Source organism: Lissotriton helveticus, chromosome 10 (genome assembly GCF_964261635.1).
Source record: "Lissotriton helveticus chromosome 10, aLisHel1.1, whole genome shotgun sequence".
Lineage (NCBI taxonomy): Eukaryota > Metazoa > Chordata > Amphibia > Caudata > Salamandridae > Lissotriton > Lissotriton helveticus.
Window position 1 is genome coordinate 669,423,285 of NC_136071.1, and position 21,764 is coordinate 669,445,048.

Below are 21,764 nucleotides of genomic sequence, written 5' to 3' on the forward strand. Positions count from 1 at the left end.
TCTCATCATTGGTACCTTCAAGCTCGAAAATATTTGTGTCCAAATAAACAAACAGAGAAGGTGTTTGTAAATACATGCAGTGTAAACAAACAAAATTGACAAAAAAAGTCAATACAACATAGACACCACAAGCAACACCGATATCCAATTTTTATTCTTTCTCCTTAGTGTTGGTTGTGGAATATTAAAAAAGTGAGTGTGGTTACTACTTATCCAACCATACTCCACTTGCCGACATGTTTCGTTGCCACTTAACTTTTTGGCAATTTCTTCAGGGCACTACGTATTTTTAGCCACTGCCTTGGACATACATCGTCTTCACAACCTCTATCAGCTATCTTGCCGCATACCAGCTGAGAGGTAGAAACCTTATGTGCTTCTAAACAGACTCCAAATGTGAGTCTCCTTTCATCTCCATCGGTAAATTTCACAGTATGGAGAAAAAGCAGGCGTTTCCTCAGCCCGTATCTAAAAAAGTATGTCTGCTTATTAAGTTCCCACGGATGACAGTGAGAAAATTGAACTGAGATATTTTTCTTGTGGGTAGTCAGTGCCAGTGCTTTCAGTGAGTCTCACCCTGCCAGGGCTGACCCCTGGAAAAGTATATATTTAAAAAAAAAACATTGAACCAGGAACTTGTGTGGCCCCCTGTTTTTGTCCTTTGCGGCAGAAGAAAATAAAACTGTAGCTGTCTGCATGTATCACCTCACAGCTGCACCGAAATCATCAGAACCTGGGAACTAAGCAATAGGGTGTTGTTTACAATTGGTGTCCCAAGGCATAAGATACAATTTCATTCCAATTGAATAACCAAGTTATTGCTTCTTAGTTTTGAATTTAAACCTATCAAGTATTTTATACCCTAGGCATAGAATAATGTGCTACATAAACTGTTAAATAAATATTTTGCTGCCTGCTCATTTTGGTTATTCATTGTCCAATAAGACTCTATTTCACATATATTAGGGAGCACCCTCAGTTACATATTCCACGCCTCTTCTGAGGTTTCATGTATGTGCTTCTTAGGCCACATTGCTTCCACCCACCCTCCACCCCAGCTATTTGATCCCTGGTATACACTAGCCACTTTGGAATGCAGAGGGCAAGTTGGAAGTGTTCTGCTTATTTCAGCTTGTAAATGACAACATTGTCTTCAACCTGCTAAATCTAAAGGTCGGTCTAGATGCTGTTGGGAATTCTAGGGCAGTGGGAGTCACATTAGTGGCATTAGTTAAAGATAAGAGGTGAGGTTCTTTGGCAAGCTGTGAGTTGCAGTTGGCCTATTTGACTACAGAATTAATTTGCTTGATAAAGGTTAATTAGAATTCAAAAATACCTTTATGGTTAGCCACATATAATATTTGTGGGCTCAGGGAGTTATGCTTACCTGGATGGAAGAGTGACAGATTTAGATGACTTCTTTGACTTTGGTAATAATTTGGTTGACGACTAGTAACTATAAATAGAAAACAATCCTGTGGTTTCTTTACAGTAGCCAGTGTGACGCATGAAGGTCCTTGGATCGGTGGGGTGTCAAAATTTAATACAGAGCTGGTCACTTGACTGATTTTAAAGATTTGGGATCTGTTGACTGCCCAGTAAGCCTGCATCCTTCTATAAATACTCGTTAAAGAAGTTTTTAATAACATGACTATTACTCAATATAGTATTTTCAAAAACTTTCAGTTGCTAGAAACATGGCACCGAATTATACAAACAAGTGATGGATGGAATGCTTCAATCAATCTCATCCACTGGTAATTAATCAGGGCCACATCTCGGTCCATCATTATTTTGCCAACCATGTCAACTCAGTTTGGGCCCAGGCATATGCAAATCAGTCTTGACCCTGCCCCAATCACAGGGAAACCGTTCTTGAATTTCTTATGTTTTAGTTCAGGGAAAGCCTGGCTTGGCTGGACTTTGCCTATTGGAGCTCAAGATTGATTTGCAGGTGGCTGGGTCTAAAGGAATGTGTTATTGTGTGCAAATGAATGATGGACTAGAATGTGGCCCGAGTAATATCTAGCGGCTCAGATAAATTCAAACATTCCACTCATAATTTTTTATATATTTCAGCTTTAAGTATTGCATGTTTGGCCTCTTTTGTTTGCAAGATTTATCAGGTCTTACATTCATTGAAATCCTCACCCAATGTGATGCATCCTGGTCAGGTCTTTCCAGGATAGCTAAAATCAATATAACATTCACTGTTGCAATGTCGAAAAAAACATGCAAGGGCCAACCAACCCCATAGCAATTCAAAAGTTTATATATTTAATAGCTTTGTATAATGCGTTTGCACCTCTGCGGTTCTGGCGCAGAACAAAATTGGAACTAGAAAAGATGTTACATTGAGGCATAATTGGGTTTGCAATAGAACAACAAACAGTGATGCTGAATTAAGAGTGTGATAAATATGAGCTTGAACCTGGGAACAGAGAGGGACCACTGTTAGGATGATTAGAAAACAACTATGATTATTGTCAGCTACACCATAAATCACGAAGCGCTTTCAGCTCCGAAGATCAGGTCTGTATGCATGCAACTTTATGTTATTGTCTTGTTACTGCCCTTGTGGTATTTTTCGCATTTTTCGACCTGTGTCTCTAAAATTGAAAGTTGTTCATTGCCGGTCAAAAGGGTGTCGAGGGCTCGCTGCTGACATCTGTTAGGACTTTTAGGTCATAAATTCAAATCAGAGTAGGACGGAATCTACTCTTTATCCTTCCGCGTTTCTTAAAAGAGGCAAATATTTGGCTACTGTAACACATTAAGTTGAATGCTAAGAAAATACAAAACTGCAATAACTGATACTCCATAAAAAGTATTATTCTTACTTTTATGTATCTTCAGGATGAGAAATTACATGTTTATATTTGTGCTTTAATGAAAATATATTTTTTACATTCGTTTGTTGGTTTCACTATATATGCACCAAGGTTTATAAAAGAAATGATGTTAAAAAAAGAACAATCTTTGCAGTAACATGGTGTCCTAGCCACAGGCACTGCCTGACATTTCTTTTCTTTCCTTAGCCAATGTCCTTCTGCCTATGTGTGCGTCAAGACCGGAGACAATCCCAATTATGGCTACACAAGCTTTGACTCCTTTGGCTGGGCCTTTTTGGCTCTTTTTCGTCTTATGACACAAGATTCCTGGGAGACCCTCTATCAGCAGGTATCAGTATCATTAATTGCTGGAAATTGTCAATAATCATTAATACTTTTCCAGAGTAACCTACTATTATATAAAGGTATTGCTTTCTAATTCATTGGTTTTCATTAAAGCAAATTTGATGCCATATAAACCCATACCCAAACCCCGATGAGACATATAAGTCTAATGGACATCATTCAAAAGGTGGTTTCTCTGGTGCCATTTGAAAAAATATATGACTGGATCGAAGATAACAACATACTCTTCACGTTGCAAACATGATTTAGGAAAGAAAACAGCACCAAAGACCAGGCCTTTAGTTTCCTGACACTTTACTGTAAGACGCTTTTAAACAGCAGGGGACATTTATATGTGGCCTTTGACGATCTAAAATCTGCAGTCGATTTAGTACCCCGTCAAAAGCTGTATCAGGTGTTAAGGGACATGGGGATGCCTACAAATATTCTTTGCATTCTTGTCTGTCTACACAAGGATAATTATGCCACTGTAAGGCGGGTGATCATGGCCAGCTAACAGACCCCATCCTGATCAGCAAGGGCGTTCAACAGGGTTGTGTGCTGACTCCAACCCTGTTTTCGTTATATCTAAACAAGGGAGTTCACTTTTTGTCAGCATGTCCTAACTACGCTCCATCTATGTCCAGAATGAGAATACATACCCTACTTTTTGCTGATGGCACTTAATTAGTGTCTCAGACTCTGAGTGGACTACAGTGTCTGTTTAAGCTAATTGGAAGAAATCTGTTCCTTGCAAGGACTGGTAGTAAACACTGCTAAAAACCGATTACATGACCATCAACGAGCATAAGTCATTTAGCGGGAAGATGTTCCTGGGGGGGGGGAGCGCACTTGAGAAAGTAGATGCTTTTGACTACCTAGGAGGCTGTCTTCCAAGCGGTAATGGAAAACACCAATTGAAAAACCTTCACTTAAACACAAACAAATTTTGGGTGCCATATTGAAAGAACATCGTGCATCATTCCGCAAGCCTACTGTTCCAGCTTTACAGCTTTATGATGCACAGGCAGGGGGCAGAAATCTGGGATTTCCACAACTTAGTGAATATGCCCAAAACAGGAAATAAGCACCTGAGAAACCTAGTTATGCTTTCTGTTAGCTCCCCGGCACACTCGCTTAAACTAGATATGGGGAGGAGATTGATCACAGACAAAGCAAGAATTCGCCCTGTCTTGTCTTCGAGGTGGCTGAGAACTACACCAGAACTAGCCCTCTATGCTGATGATCTGCAAAAGATTATATAGCTGGATAGGTTGCACAAAATACAATAACATTATGAAACTGTTGAGTTCTTTGGGCTTACATGATATGTGGAACTTTTACTCCACTGCCTGCTTCCTTTCTAATGAAAAAATCTAAGAACTTCACTGTTTTTGGATAGCTCTGAATGATGCCAATGAAATCAATAGGGGCATGCTGTCCAATGAAATTGCTACATTTAAGATCTTTAACGCATTCGAATCCTCTCTGGACTTCATCACTGACCCTATAGCCAGGAAACTATACATCCAGTTTAGACTAGGAACATTGCCTCGCAACACATTTACAGCCAGATGGTCTACCTCTTCCTCGCCAGTGCTATTATGTCCGGCCTGCAATACCTTGAAAGAAGCTGTAGCTCATTTGTTTGCTTTCCCTGCCTATACCTGCCCGAGACTGTCCTGGATCAAACCACTTTGTTCTCAGATGGGCATCCAGAGATATGCTGAAACTCCAAGCATTTTAAGATCGGACCCCAGCCCACTGCATGCTTGTGTAGTAGCGAGATTTCTGGGAAGGGTGTAGTTCATAAGACGGAAAACCATGACAACGCGCTCTTAACATCTGCAGCTTAAGTGTTTGCCAAGAGCTTGTATAGAAGGAATTGTCATCATCTAAAATGTATCTACATACTGATTTACACCTGAATGGATATCACCCTTGGTATACTTAGCGGATCCGTTAAGAGATTTTTGTAGAATGGATGAGCACCCTGAATTCGGATAGCCTTCTGCCCACCAAGTCTTCCTGCCCCTGATCTCAGAACAATTTGATAATGAAGTACTTAGAATTCTACTTCTTTTTGCCCTCTTCCTAGGCCTCTAGAAACTTGAATATGTTTTACATAATACAGAACGTTGTTGGCAGATAGGAGCTCAGAGTCATTGCTTCTTGCACATCTGCAAGGGAATGCAGAGTGCACTTTTGATTTCATTCATAACACACATCATGTTTATAACTTGACATTGACTGCCTATTCCAATGAGGTGATTATGAAAATGTTTGCTTTCATGAATCGAAATGCTCCCTTACCATCTCCAGCGACTTACATTCTTTGGCATCTTATTTTTTATTCATTTTTACTGTATTGTATGAATGTATAAGATGTTGCCTGGGTAAAACTTTGGATTGCTTGAAAATGTATTCTTTTGGCATGAATTTAAGAAAAAAGTCCTACTAAGGTTCTGAAACTTCTCAGGTAAATTTAACGCATTGTCTTCTTGATGGTAAACCTTGAATATTTGAGAGAATTCCTTCTCTGCGTTGCTGGAGCTTCAGATTCACCCATTTTGTTCTGGTTGTACTCCTGTAACCGGTTGGTTAAATTATTTTCATTTCTATTGTGTTGATAACTTATGGCATTGATGCCGAATAAAGTTTGAAAATGAAAAATTAAAATAAGCTTTCAACAGAAGAGCGAAGGGTGCTAAGAGACACTATGAGTGTACCTACAAAGGATGTCACACACCTAACCATGATGTGTCACAGCTACTCAGAATGTCCTGTACATACTTTAGTCACATACAACAGTTTTCCATTCTTGAAGGAGTAATTTGCCAAAAGGTTTACACAACGTACACACCCACTCTGGATGTATTATGTATTCTCTGTAGACAGACAACAGTCGTCCGTGCCTTAAAGAGCATACTGTCTATAGCCAACACCATTTCACGCACACCTATGTGCCTCCTTCACCCATAGTCTTTCATGCCAGACACAGTATATTGCCAGTAGCAAACACCACCTCACATATATAAATTAAAATCATAATGTAATGCATATTGCAGGAAATAACTCACAGAACAACTTATACTGTGGATTCCAGTACTCACCCAATCATAAATCAGATTGTAAATCCTGAGGAAATACATTTGAATGTTATCTAATCGACACACCTGAGCATGAAGGGCATAATAAACACTCACCCAGTTACTCCACACACGACCTACATAAATGGCAACTAATTTAACCTACGACATGGTAAAAGAAAACACAGCAAGAATAGTTACCACACTTCATCAACCAGACCCCCCAGGATATAGCGGCATGGAATAGCAAATTTAGCGGCACAAAAATGGAAATTTAGCGGCACAAATATGGAAATTTAGCGGCAATTTTGCGGCATTTTATGTGGCCATTTTTCCTACAACAAACACAGATATCTTAGTTTTTTTAGTTATTTAACAACATGAAGCTATGTATATTTGGTTTCTTTACAATGTAGACACTTTGGGGCAGATTTACAAGCCCCTTGCGCTGCTTTTTTGAGCTTGGTGCCACTGTACCTGCTGCACTAATGATGGCTATACCTATCGCCCCTTTTATTAGTAAGCACGTTAAATAGTACAGTGTATTTTGAACACAACCTGATATCCCACCGGATGCCCGTTCGACAGACCTAACCACTAGAGAAAGAGCAGTCAAAACCGCCAAGTGGTCACTTGTTACACAGTAGCGAACTGCATGTTGGTACTTGTAGTTTCGTTGCAAAATGTCAGCCTGCAAATCGTCTCCGCTTTAAAAGCGGGGACTGGTTGAAGTTGACACCCATGACATGGGGCCACTTGACGCCCGTGTTAAATTTCTCGCCTCTAGGATTTTTCCCATGGCTCACTCCCAGGGGGAAATGGTCTGCAATAGGTGAGCTCAACCCTCAGACTTCATCCCTTGTCCAGCGCGCCTCTGCAGATACCCCGTCCCGTGTGCGCCTCAGCTCTCTCGGCTGAGTGGTTCTGTCTGTTTATCTTGAGGGACAAACATCTCTGCACGGCGCTCCGTCTCCAAGCCAGCGAATAGGGTGACCAACTGGCATTGGTGCAAATTCAGGACGGTGAGTGTAAAAATTCAGGACAAAGGGTCAAAATTCAGGACACAAATTCAGGACAGGAGCTCAAAATTCAGGACAAAACTTCAGGACAATAGGTACGTTTTACAGACACATCAGAGGTCGCGCAATAGTATATAAGTAAGCCCAGCCATTTCCAAACATATTCAACCGTTTGCAAACCTATCCATCATGTATCCTTCCATCTATCATTTCACTCATCCATCCCTTCATCCATCCCCTCATCCATCCTTTCACTCGTCTCCATTATCCATCCACCCTTTCACCCTATCCATCTGTGCACTTATCCATCCACTCTTCATCCCATCCATCCATTCACTCATCCATTCAGCCATTTACCCTTTCACCAATCCAGCCATCCTTTCACTTACTAATCCTTCCACCCATCCACTATTTTAGTCATCCATCCATCCTCCCTTTCTCTCTCCATCGACCCTTTCACTTAGCCATCCTTCCTTCCATCCATCCTTTCACCCACCCATCATCCATCCATCCATCCATCCATCCATCTGTCCATCTGTCCTTCCCCTCATCATCCATCCTTCCCCTCATCACCCATCCATCCTTTTCCCTCATCATCCATCCATCCTTTGCCCTCATCATCCATCCATCCTTTGCCCTCATCATCCATCCATCCATCTACCCACCCACTCTTCATCCATCCATCCTTCCCCTCATCATGCATCCATCCTTCCCCTCATCATCCATCCATCCTTTCACCCACCCCCTCATCATCCATCCATTCCCTCATCATCCATCCATCCATCCACCCTTCCCCTCATCATCCATCCTTTCACCCACCCCCTCATCAAACATCCATCCATCCATCCCCTCATCATCCATCCATCCATCCATCCATCCATCCTTCCCCTCATCATCCATCCTTCCCCTCATCATCCATCCATCCTTTCACCCATCCATCCATCCATCCATCCTTCCCCTCTATCCATCCTCTCATCCATCCATCCTTCCTCTCATCCATCCTTCCCTTCTTCCATCCATCCTTCCCCTCATCCATCTTTCCTTTCATCCATCATCCATCCTTCCCCTCATCCATCTTTCCCCTCATCCATCATCCAGCTACCCTTCCACCCATACATCCAGCTATTTAAATTTTCTCTCCATCCTTCCCCTCTCATCAATCCATCCATCCTCTCTCATTATCCATTTATTCAATCTTTCATTCATCCATTCACCCCATATCCTGGAGTACTGAAAGGTGCCATTGCTTGTTTGCCTTCTATGGCCTGTAGTCCTTTTTTTAAATCGGAAAATTGATACTCTGCTAATTCTTTAATCTATAGAATAAAACCATGATTTCATAGTATGCTCATAGAGAGCCCAGCGTTTTTGCACTAAACTTCAGCTTTAAGGAGAAGCTTGCTACGATCCAATGCTAAAAATCGTACATGGATGGAGCACTTAGTGCAACATCTTTAAAGCAAAGTCAGACATTTTGCTAATACAATTCACATTAGAGTAGAAGTGCAAGCACAGACAGTTCCGGGTGTGCATGCTGCAGATAATCTCTCAGCAATGCAAGATTCGAGTTAAAAAAATATATATTAACAGATTTAAGGTAGCGTGTCTTTTGTTTTCAATTTAAATTGTTCTCCGTTTCTTTCCCAAATTGACTTGCTGACTGTGTTTAAAAACAATTTGCCAGGTCAGTAAATGAGCCTTCTCACAGGCCTAAGACTCGAAGTTCCTATTCCTGTCACTGCTCTGTCCGATTCCTGCTCCATCCTCTGTGACAACAACCCATCCCCCCCTCCCCTCCTGTTGATGTGCAAGGTGAGGGCTCCCATTGTCATTCTTGTGGGCCAGGAAGAGGTGCGAACGAGCGCAGTCCCGGGCAGCTCTGAATGACAAAGAGCCTAGACCTTCACACTGCCAGCTGCAGCCGAGCTGCTTTAACCCTCTGACCCCAGTGTCTGTAGATCATCTACAGGTGTGGGGCAACCGGTGCATGTCTTTGGATAAAGCAGACCCCCCAGGATATAGCGAAAAATGCCGCGATTTCTACAAAAATGCCGATTTCGCGGGCATTTTTGTAAAAATCGCGGCATTTTTTAAAAAGTGCCGATTTCGCGGCAAATCGCGAAATCGCAAAATCGCGATATCCTGGAGGGTCTGATCAACACAAGCATCGTGATGGTAATCCAATCTTGAATGATTTTCAAGCATGTGAGCAAAAAGATAGTTGCTGTACTCCCAGCAGAGGCTTGTTTTTGGCTCATTCAGCCAATGCTTGGGTCTTGACTCAACTATGTTGGCAATGCACTGTATTTATGATTTCGTGTTTATATGTCTCCACGTTTACAACCGGTATACAATGCTGTTGCTTGCTTCTTGTTTGACCAACTCATATGGTTTCTGTGTTGCATCATTATCTTCATTGATTACTCTTCACGATGGTGAATTTTTTCAAGATTGTTTACTTCTTCCATAACGCCTTGTAATATCAACAATGGCTTGAATCCATCAGCAACCTGGTTTACTTCTATCAACCAAGTGGAAGTTTCCTTTTCTTTTTGAATGTTACTAAACTCAATAAGTCGTGCTGTTCCTTTCCTCTCCATGCTCATAAAATCAAGAAATAACTTCCCTTTCCTCATCCAACAGTGACCAATCACTAATGTTTAGGAAACTGTTGGAAAGTGTTTTTTCAGTCTTCAATTTATTTTGCCCGATTGCTTTCAGTAAATCCCAGCACCGGGATTCATTAACATTTGTGTGTCAAACAAATAAATAAATAACAATTTAATTTATGCAACTACTACTAATTGAAGCATCAAAATAGTGCTGCCCCCTCAAGCGAAATGAATTCCTGGAAATCCTATGGTACAAATGAAACTCAAACCAGTCATCTCTTAGTTGACGAAATGTAGTGAAAGTCAAAACAGCTTTATTCAGTTTTGATTAAAAACCACTTGAACATTTAGTCAATAATTGTCCCAGTCCAGAAAACCTGGAACATGCTTTATAGTTCTTAGGGCTAATAATGTCTCTTACACATCTGTTCACAAATAACGATATTCGAAGCTTGTACTGCTCGAATCTTTCCTCTGAAAAAGCTGAACTTCTGCGTGGGGTAACTCTACACCTGTGCCAACACTCATGTGTATGATTGAGTCAGGCGGTGAAAATCTTGGGGAGCAAAGAAGATGTCTAGAAACAGCACAAAACTTCATGAAGGTACATTTGTGTCTTCTTATCTACAAACCGCGCACATGCACCCATTAGCACCGCCTCATCGTAGGCTTCTACAAAAAAGAATGTTAAATGATCAACCACAGAAGGTCTCAGGTGCTACCCAATTATTGTCAAGAGGTAATAATAGTACAACATAAGACGTTTCAGATGCTCCTCTTGCCTCCGTCTGAGAAATCTGTACTCTTTGTTCCATGGGCTGCTACGTAGACATAAGGGCCATACTGGGACTCTTGAGGTGGTTAAAAAGTGTGGAGTAAATCAACAGTATCGCATGGTCACACTTAACATGGCCTCACTTGAGAGGCTTCCTTTAGACCCGCCCATTGTGTATTTCTGACACAACAGAAGTACCTGTGAGGTGATATTTACTGATACACAAGAAAAGTTAAATACATTAATTATTGCATGTATGGATCGACACGAGTGGGCACTTTGACTAACAAATTGTGTCAGGTGAATGATAACTGGTTAAATGCTAAAATAGAGTTCGAGCCCTGGCTGAACAGACTATTCTTTCCAGTTAGGAAAGGTTACTTCTGGAATTATCAAAATGTAATAATCGTGTGAGATAGTTTATATTAATCTTACTGACGAGAAGACTCCTATGCTGACTGTGCTGTTTCTTTCAGACAATTAGAGCAGCAGGGAAGACCTACATGATTTTTTTTGTCATCGTTATCTTTCTTGGATCATTTTACTTGGTGAACCTAATCCTTGCTGTGGTGGCTATGTCCTATGAAGAGCAAAACCAAGCCACCATTTCTGAAGCGGAAGCCAAGGAGAAGATGTTTCAGGAAACAATGGAACAGTTAAAAAAAGAACAGGAGGTTTGTATGCAAGACTATTCCTAGAGAACAGTCGGTTGGTTTAGCGTTGCAAATACTGTATAGTATAAGATGTGCTTTAATGGGGGACATTGCACTAATAGAAGATTGGAGGTGCATTTAATGAAGACAATACTTCAGTTAAATGTTGGTCCTACCGAACATAAAACTACGGAGATCATATCTGGCCATCATGTTAAATAGCATGGCACACATCTCTGGATCATGTCTTTATTGCAGTAGCAAGCATCAGTGGTGACATGGGCCAATGCAAAGCTTTTTACCATTACTCGCAATGTGACATTTTATTGCCCCATTCCTGGGGTAAAAATCCACTGGGATGAATTGGCTACTGCGAAAGGAAACGTACATGGGTAGAATTTAAGAATACATTTTAATTAAGTGGAAGTTTAGATTGTGAAACTTTAACACAATCAATGTTTGCATTTTACAAAGTATTCAATAAAATGACTTTTAATATGGAATTCTGCACTTGCCTATAAAGATATGTAGTTATATTTAGTCAATGACCTGGTTGCAGTTGCAGTCAATCTTAAAATACATTGATTGAAAGTGATAAAAACATGGTGAAGAATAAGGGCGTCCTGTGATATAAATGTAGAAATGGAAAACAGACTGTGATTTCGATTGCCATGGGCAATACTTTGCTTTGTTGGAGTCTGTTGTAATATTTTGGTTTTGTGATTCGGAGTTGCTATGGAGTAATAAAGCATTGAGAATGGGCATGGGTTTGTTGCGGATACCTTCCAATCTTAGTTTAGGTGAGTTTAAGGCAGGAGTGAACGTAGTAAAAGAGGAGTTGCAGAATAATTCAAAAGGCAGCACATGGGGTTTAGGAGAGACAAAGATATTTTGTTTAATCATACAAGGTATGTGACAAGCCATATTTGCTCAGCATCTGTGATAAAAAGCCTGGAGATGGATTGTTTATAGATTTAAATAGCAAAATTAGTAGTTTGTTTAGACCCTGTTTCTTTCTGATAGGTGATTTGGGGATAAGGGTGGTATGTATATACATGTGAAGGTTATAGTTATAGGGAAGTTTAGAACGTTACCCATCATTATGTGGTGGCATTGCGGATATCCACCTAGAGCAGAGGTATTCAAACTTTTTGATGCAGAGACCCCCTTGTCAAACTCTTTTAGGCGTAAGGACCCTCTTCTGACAAATATTTCTACAACCTGGTACTCCTCATCATGTGTATGTGCTATGACCACAGAGGTGTTAAATTAATCCAAAAGGCAAATGTGCACCATGTGACAGATTAAGTAATAAGTTAGCTACCTCATCACTAGGACGTTTGCCTCGAATGATAGACCAAGTGAGATACAAGGGCAAAATCACATTTTGTGAATCAGTAAAGTGTATTTTCACTCATAAGTGAAGGTTGTAGTGTATATGCACACATATCACTGTGAATAGGGCAATATATTGTGCTATGAAAATGAGGAGGGGAAGTTAACCTTCACACCATTGAAGCAATCCCAAGTAATTGTCATGGTGGCCACGGTCCAAAGTACCTTGAAGGTATTCATATACCTGTTTTACATTTTTGGTCACATACATTACATAATGACAATTCATTTGCCATCTTATTATGCCGCTGAGATCTACTTGAAGCACCACATTAATAAAACAGCAAGCCTGATTTTGATTGCTATTTATTTCCTTTCTTTAGGCATTAGCTGCTAAAGGCGAAGACACCCTGTCACACAGCTCCCGAGAAGTGTCTCCTCTGAGCTCCAAAAGTGCCAAAGAGAGAAGGAACAGGAGGAGGAAAAAGAAATCATCAGAAATGGATGAATATAGTGAAGAACACAGATTTCCAAAGTCTGGATCTGAGGAGAGTCTCAGAAAAATGGTAAAGATGTTATTGCTGAATCTGCCTTATCTATTGCAAACTGTACCATTTTCAGAGATTGCCTAAGGGAAGGATTCATCCTGGAAGAACAACTATCATTAAAAGAGAGTTTTGAAAAAACAATCATTGGTCTTGTAGAATTTTTAGGATTCTCAACATGTAGGGACCTGAACCCAAGAAGTTCTACTGCTAAAAAGAAACTTAACTGTTGAGTCCTCAAAATGAATTTTGAGTTCATTGGCCTTTTGTGGGATTTAAGTTAAATATACTATTGAAGAACTCCCTGACTTGAGAGTCGAAGAAGAACAAGTAAAGGCATTATGTGCTATGTCCAGTCTTCATTCTCTTCTAAGGTGTCTCTGGCAGACTGTTTGCAGTTAGACCAGGAGCCATGTTTGTACCTTGCAGAAGGGGATGACACGTGGGACAGAATTCATAACAGATCAATATAGGTAAACAGATCAAGAACCTTAATAATCAGACAAAAACATTTGAAAGTAATAAGAATTAGTTACTAAAGGCATCTCGTGCTAACACAAAACAATACTGCCTCTACGCAAGATTAAAAATAACCGATTTGTCAGTCGTAATTTTACACGTAAGTCTTAGAATAAAGTATAAGTGACACAGAATGAGATCATCCAATTATCTGTATTTATACATGTATGTAAAAGGCGATTGGCGGGGTGAAGTGTATTAGTACAAATAACTATTTCCTAATGTTTGACAGCTTCCAGTGACAACTTATTGACCTATCAAGATGGCAGGACATTCTCACACTAACATAGATTGCATTTGGAGGTGAAAGGCAATAAAATGTTAACAAAGCACATGTGGCTTGGACTGATCACCAGGCCTCACACCACAGCAGTGTTAAAATGTCATGTGGTACAAAAAGCAAAGCAATCTGGAGTTCTTTTTCATTATTTATAGTATCATTGGGTATCATTTGATGAAAATAAATGAACCCTTTGCTCTTTCAAAAGACATTATTATAAATGGGACCAGTTATGCAATTTATAGAGATGTGGAGACATCTACACACGTGAATTGATCAAGGACAGAATAAATAGAATTCGTGAGACTTGAGAGCAGCCACACAAAAGTCCTAATTTTCAATCATTAGTCTGAGTGATATTTGAACCAGCAAACTAGTTAGCTAGTTTTCCAGCTCTGGGCTATCTCAATTAAAATGTCAGTGCAAATACAAATGTTTCGAATATATTTGCATTTTTCCATATTTATGGTACTGTGAATATTGAGGGAGGTTGCAATTGAAAGCACATTCCTATACTAGTGTGGCTTTCCGTACAGTCTTTGTATTTTGCAATACTAAATACTGTAATATATTAAATATTGTAACATGTAAGGTGAGCTTTCGAGGCAAGAGGACAGAACTTCTGAAGCAAAGTTTGATGCCATGAAAAAAGGGTCGTGTCAAATATCTTTTTCTAACTTTATCTCAAATGTATTTTCTATCACCACCCTATTATACCAAACCAGGTCTTCCACTCACCAATAGCGTTGCTTGGCAAGTGCTCTTTCATACTTTGCATTGTTTTGTGGCTTTGGGAAAGGAGGAAAGCCATCATGACTTTCATTACTTATCAATTTATTTACGAAGCTGTGATTATTGTTTTCCCTTTCTGAAATCTCAACCCATGATACCTATTGCACCGACCACTACCACATCCCATGTCCGAGAAACATATATTACACTATCATGCATTTGACAACACGAAACAGCTATGAATTAATGTATTCTTTTGTGTGGCATATTTGTGGTATTGTGTTGATACACTTCTTGCTGCTTCTGCAGTGTTAATCCCAGGGGAAGCAAAATAGACCTAGTGTGTCAGTATCACTACGGCATCTACAGTACGTGATTGTTTTGCCAAAGCTGAACCTAAGCTGCTTACAAACTCTTGCAATTTCCTTATTGTTTGTATTTCAGTCTCTTCTTGGTATTGGATTTGGTCGCAGCTCTAGTAGTGCGAAGCGCAGGATCAGCCATGGAAGCATCTTTAATTTTCGGATTCGGGGACGGGATTTAGGCTCAGATACTGAGTTCGCCGATGATGAGATCAGCAATGTTGGAGAAAGAGACAGTCACAGAGGATCCTTTCTCGTCCCATGGATGGGACGACGATCCAGCACATTCAGCCAAACAAGCCATACATCTCGCCCTACAACTCCCAGCTTTACCCAGAACGGCAAGAGGAACAGCTCTGTGGATTGCAATGGAGTGGTTACGCTGATTGGGATGTCTGGCACATGCTCCAATCCAACCTCTCCTGGGGGATTACTGCTGCCGCCAGTTATCATGGAAAAACCATCGCGAGAAGACAATGTAAGTCTTATGTTACACATTTGAGCACATTATGATTTTCTGCTAAAAGAACTGATGATGTTTTAGATCAAGCAAAGTGTACCAGATATCGGTCTATCGTGGAATATTATGTAATCGGAAATCACGTTCCATATGAAGCCTGATGACCAACCACATTGTTCAACTGACCGCTTACAGTGTGTAATGGCCTCAAGTTGCAGAAATCACAATGACGCGGTTTTGTACTGTTAAACAAGGGTTTCCTGCACCACCTAATCCCTAAACCTAATAACAATTCCAAGACTGTAACTATTATACACTGGGCCAGTGATGAGTCACACTAGACGACAGATGACATTTGCTGAAAGGTTAAAACATACCACACTAAGTCACCCCCAGGTGCAGAGGGCTTACATAAGCTTGTTTTCAACATTACTCATGTCTGAAATGTTCAGAATAGTGCTCCTTGGGTGTTACAAAATTTCATTTGTGATACAATTCAAGATGTGACATAAAATGCACAACTATATATCAACAGGTGACATACCAGAGACAATCAAAGGGATCATTAAATGTAATGGTTTTGAAAGTGAACTGCGAATATGTGATTCTGGAGCTGTTGCATTTTGCTCGTTATAGCAGATTTACCACACTTACCCCATAATCTATGATGTGCAGAGCAATTTTTCAGATTTCAACAAAAAAAATTCTAGTTCAAAAGGATCAAAAGTTACTAAAAAGGCAGACCCTACATGTTGTCCCGCAGTGGTAGACCCTTTCCAGAGGTTGATTGGTCACTTTTTAGTTCATGATCCCTGTATTTAGGTCTTAAACTGATACTGATGAGCTGAAACATGTGCCATGAAAGTGTTAATGTGTCAAAATAATGGAATAGTGACTCTCTTCATAATTTTCCCAATTCCTGATGCTTAAGTTAGGCAATCCTTTTGCATTGTGTGCTCCTTCAGTGCCGCATAAATCCAGTGTGGGAAACATCCTTTACCACGCGGATTTTACTCCGCGTGGCTTTTAGAACGCGTCCGTTACAACGCAAGTCGTAACCATGACTTGCGCTGGAGGGCGCTACAGGATTAAAAATAGTATATTTACTATTCCAACACCTTCCCTAGTGTCCACGGGGACAGGTGTTAGAATAGTAAATTATACTATTCTAAATCCGCGCCCCCAACGCAAGTCGTGGTAACGACTTGCGTTGTAAGGCACGCGTTGTAAAGGAACGCGTTGTGACGGTACGCGTCGTACCGTCATACATCCATCCAGTGTCCTTGGTTATTGGTAAAAATAAGCATGGCCATTCTGAAATAAGTGTATACAAAAGTCAAGATTACATGCAAACACAAGGTTTATTACAATATATATGGTGTCTTCTGGTTAACGGATGCATTGCACAATTGCAATAATTTAAAGAAATTGTTTGTAATCACTATTGAATGCCTTGAACACATATTTCCGTGTATAGGTATGCCCTTGTCATATTAAATCTCAAGATTAAAGCTTCAATAAACATCTGCAAGTTATATGCCAATTTGTAACTGAAATACTTGCTGATTTGATGAAAAATCGTAAATATTTTTCAAACATTAATACTGAGTACGCCTTCATTTCAGAAAATAAATCAATTAGGATTTGCATTGATATCACAATTCTTCACTATCTCTTTATTTCCAGTCTATATTCCCTTCCACACATTACGCATTTTTCTGGTCATTGTTGTCATTTGTCCGGAAGTGGCCTATTACAAAAATATTGTAAATAGCTTTTCAAGAGAAGGGCATCTTCTCTCCTGTACTGCCTCCAGGCCTATATTTATTTTTGCACAGTCCACTTTACAACCTCTCTGTAGCAATAGAATGTTGTCACATTGTTCACTTTTCTGTATCGCCAGCAGATGCTTTTCACCTTTCCTGCCACCTGCTCAGTTGCGGACTCCTAGTGTAGATACCTCAATTTTCCTGCAGACCTCGACCTATAAACCTCTCTATTAGATTAATCCTAAAGATCTGCTCTGCTGTGCTACCATTAATCTCCTTTTTTCACTTTTTTGCTGCCACCAGTGAACCTTTCTGAACTAGTGATACAGCCGTTCATCACCATTTACTTTCTCCATCCATAATCTCTATCCATCAATCTTTGCATCCACCCACCCACCCAAGCAAAACAAATTCATCCATCCATCCTTCCACGATTTACCATTAGTATTTCCCCCATTCAAAATACAATCACAACTTTCCAGTATTCACTGTTAATTCATCTACCATTCCCCCGCTATCAATTGCCTTTTTTTGTGCTCCGTCCAACCACCATCAATTCAGTGTTCAGGTCCAGGCATCATCCATTCACTGTTAACTAATCATTCAAAATCCAACCACCAACCACTCACCATTCACCAGCCATTTATCATGAACTGGCTATCCATTCACCACTTATTCACCATTCCCCATCTTTCAACCATTGAGCATCCACTATCTATTCACCATCCATAAGTCATTCCCCATTCACTCACATTTTACTATAATTCACCATCCACCATTGATTCACCATCTGCTCACTACACTTGTTCCATTCATCATTCAATAGCCAACATCCATTCAACCTTTGCTATCGAGTCACCATTCATACCGTATCCACCCTCTAATCACTCACCATCCATTCACTGTTCCACAGACTTCTCCTACTCACTACCTATTAACCATTCTCTTAACATTCCTTCTCTATTCACCATCCTCCATCCAATCAGTCATCCTCCATTTGCTATCAATTTGCTGTTCACTATTCATGAAACCTCTCTAGAATCAGACACTTTCCAACAGAAGTGTCCCTTTGAACTGGATACAAAAATCCAGGCGTGGCCACCACAGGTGAGCACAATATATCAGAAATAGCCTCCAGACCTGGAGGCAGAACTCCATATTGGGCTTCAGGTGCAAAAATAACATGCCAAAGATTATTCCTAAGTTGTGGTGTAACTAAATGTGGCTTGCAAAGTTAGGAGCAATACTGCAGGTGAGGAATTGTATATGGTACACCATACTACAGATAAGGCATTGAGTACATGGCAGTATTTGAGAGCAGCCCTTCAGAGCTGACCAGAAGCAGTATCTAGATATGGTAGTAATACAGTGAAGTGGACCACATTTAATTCTAGCAGATAAACCCTTTAGAACTGTAGTACTCCAAACACCTTATTAGCAATGTATACACTGTACAGTTGTAACTCAACATTTCTGTCATAGTCCCTGCTGTCAAGTCATATTGTTTAGCATTTTGAGGTCATCCAGGATGTGAATTGAAAGATGCATAAAGGACCAGTGACGCGTTCACTCTTCTGGCTTTGATATAATTGTGGTATTTTTGTATGAGGAACTTGCATTATGGGCATGTATGGTACCTGTTTAACAAAAGGGAGGAAATGTTCTCTGCTGTTGCACATACAGGACGTGTTCTGCGTGTGTGAGTTAATATGCATTACAGTATGTGCACCTGTGATGTACCTGTTATTTGCATTAGGGAGGGTTGAATGTCTGCTGTCCCTGTGCTGTGTGTTAATGCAGCTTGGTGATTTTTTTTGCTGTACCAAATAGAAAAACAGGTGTTGACAACATTTATTGTGCTCGAGCCGAGAAGCCCCTCATCGTAGGACGTCTTGTCAGGCAACACGTGTGGTGTGGAGTGGGACACAGCAAAATGCCGTGTCCGATGAGGCAGAGACCCGCGTACCCTTAGGCGCTATTTTATTACGTAAATCTCGTCCAAGCATCTGACTTGATAGGACCAACCGTTTGCGGAGCTCTCGTCTTTCTAACGAACATGTGTTCATCCATTTAAGATTTTTTCTTTGCATTTTGAGGCCTGTAATCCTGATTTTGTAGCTGTATAAAACACAACTACAGGCTCCATAATGGAAAAGGAGGACTGGAATGGATGCATGTCTCGCTCATGGGCCTGGGAAGCTAACTTCAGATGTTTATATTTTTCAAGCATGGCGTTGTTAATAAAGCAGAAATGCATTTAATATTCGTAAATGTTGCAAGCCATCGTACTTCGCCATTCGTTGAACTCTGCGTCACCTAGCCGCTGGTCCAAATGGACGGGCTGATTTAAGTGCCAGCTTTATTATATTCCTTTTTAATAACCCCCTTTCACGTGGCACCTGAGGCGAGGTCCCGCCGCTGAGTGCCTTCTGGTTTGGAGAGGCGCGCGGCGGTACCTGACGCACCTGTTGGTTTTCTGTTCTCCGTGCGGGGGTGAGAAGAAAAGAACGAGTTTAAAGAATAGGAACAAAATATCGAACGATGTACGGTGCTGAAAAAAGGGTTGCGAGAGGGCACCTGCCGCCTCAGCACTCCACCTCGCGCCCTGCACTGTGCCTGCTAATTACAGCGCGCGCTCGGGAAGAGCACGAGCGCCGAACGATCGGGTCTCCACCGAGCGGTGGGCGCACAAAGTAAAGACAGTGGGAGAAATAAAATAATTAAAGTTGCAAACAGCAAGGGGAACCGGCTGACGCGAAGCCGTAATTGTGTTCTTTTAAAACGTAGATTAAAGTCAGCAGCACCCGCGGCGACGGAGGGAGGGGGATGCATATTTTCTATACTCGACGTGAGTCGGCTCCTGGCTAGGAATAAACAGAAGGAGAAAGTGTAAAATTAAAACTACAATACATTACAGTGCGCATGGCTGCCAATTAGCCGCGTGCTCAGCACAGTCCATTGTTCTCTGCGCTGGCAGTTGCTTTGCTCTTTTAAAAAAATATTGCCATAATAGGTGTTGGGAAAAAATATAAAAACATCAGCACTACTTCACTTCTGATTTTATGGTTGGGAACTTCTAAAGAATACCCAGCTGTTTCTTTGTATGGGCTCGCGCCCTAGAAACACTAACTTATTACTCACTTATTGTGTGTTCTTTCCGCAAACGAGTGGTACCGTATATAAAATATTATTTATTTATTTATTTATTTATTTATTTATTTTTAACATTTCTTAAGCGCGAACAATTGCCCGCAGGCATCTCGGCGCTGTAATGTCAACAGCTCTCCTGAGATAAGCAGTGGGTTCTAAAGGTTAAACAGCCACGTTTTCAACTTCTTTCGGAAAACAAGCAGGTTAGGACTAGATCTGATGGATTGAGGAAGTGTGTTCCATAGCCTTGGAGCCGCAACCAGGAAACGTCTGTCTCCCCAGTTGACTAACTTGGTCCGTGGAACAATCAGATCATTCTGTTTAGCTGAACGGAGTGGGCGAGAAGGAATATATGGAACCAAATGGTTTCTCAGAAATTGAGGTGCTTGGTAATGTAGTGATTTATAGACAATACACAAGGTTTTGAATTTAATTCGATTTCTGATGGGCAGCCAATGATAGCTTCTCAGGACTTCAGTTATTGGTTCAAACTTGGGAATGTTAGCAAGAAGTCTTGCTGCAGCGTTCTGAACTGTCTGCATTTTCTTGATGACTCTGATTTGAGTATTGGCGAACAGGCCATTACAATAGTCCAATGCTGACAGGACAAGAGCGCTGACTAATGTCTTGCCGACATTTTTAGGGAGGAAAGGCAGAACCTTCTTTACCAAGCGTAGTTTATAAAATGCTGTTGCAGCTATTTGGTTGGCATGTGCCATGAAGTTCAGGCTATCATCAAAGATGACGGCCAAATTTCTCACCTTCGTAGAGGGTTTCGGCAAAGTTCCAAAAGATGATGGCCACCACACCTGAGACCAGGTGGGGCTGAGGTGGCCAAAGGTTACCACCTCGGTTTTCTCGGAGTTCAATTTTAAGCAGTTTGCCGACATCCACTGTCCGATAGCCAACATACCTGCCCTAAAATTCTCCGCTACTCTATCCCCATCGTCTCTGACGGCCAGGACCAACTGAGTGTCATCCGCATATGAGGTAAGGTTCATCCCATGTGCTTTGATGGTCTTAGCAAGGTCCGACACATAAATATTAAATAGTGTCGGACTCAGGGATGAACCTTGAGGTACCCCACATGGCAAGGACAGCTCAGCTGATTCGAATTGTCCTAAGATGACCGCCTGAGATCTGTCCGCCAGAAAAGATGCCAGTAATTTTTTAGCCAAACCTTGCACACCCATCTCCTCGACACGGTTGACCAAGATCTTATGGTCAACCGTGTCGAAGGCAGCCGACAAGTCCAGTAGCACCAGCAGTGCTGCACCTCCTTGATCCC

At 41.0% G+C, this 21,764-nt stretch overlaps 1 protein-coding gene across 2 annotated transcripts in view; it reads left to right on the forward strand.

The window, feature by feature from the left end:
* Nucleotides 1-21,764, forward strand: part of LOC144784447 (sodium channel protein type 5 subunit alpha-like) — a 1,060,325-nt gene that overhangs the window by 464,937 nt on the left and 573,624 nt on the right. For both annotated transcript variants that reach the window (XM_078663204.1, XM_078663205.1), the window contains exons 9-12: nucleotides 3,039-3,180; nucleotides 11,148-11,345; nucleotides 13,043-13,225; nucleotides 15,180-15,575. In XM_078663204.1, the coding sequence (XP_078519330.1) occupies nucleotides 3,039-3,180; nucleotides 11,148-11,345; nucleotides 13,043-13,225; nucleotides 15,180-15,575 (919 nt within the window). The remainder of the gene's footprint in view (nucleotides 1-3,038; nucleotides 3,181-11,147; nucleotides 11,346-13,042; nucleotides 13,226-15,179; nucleotides 15,576-21,764) is intronic.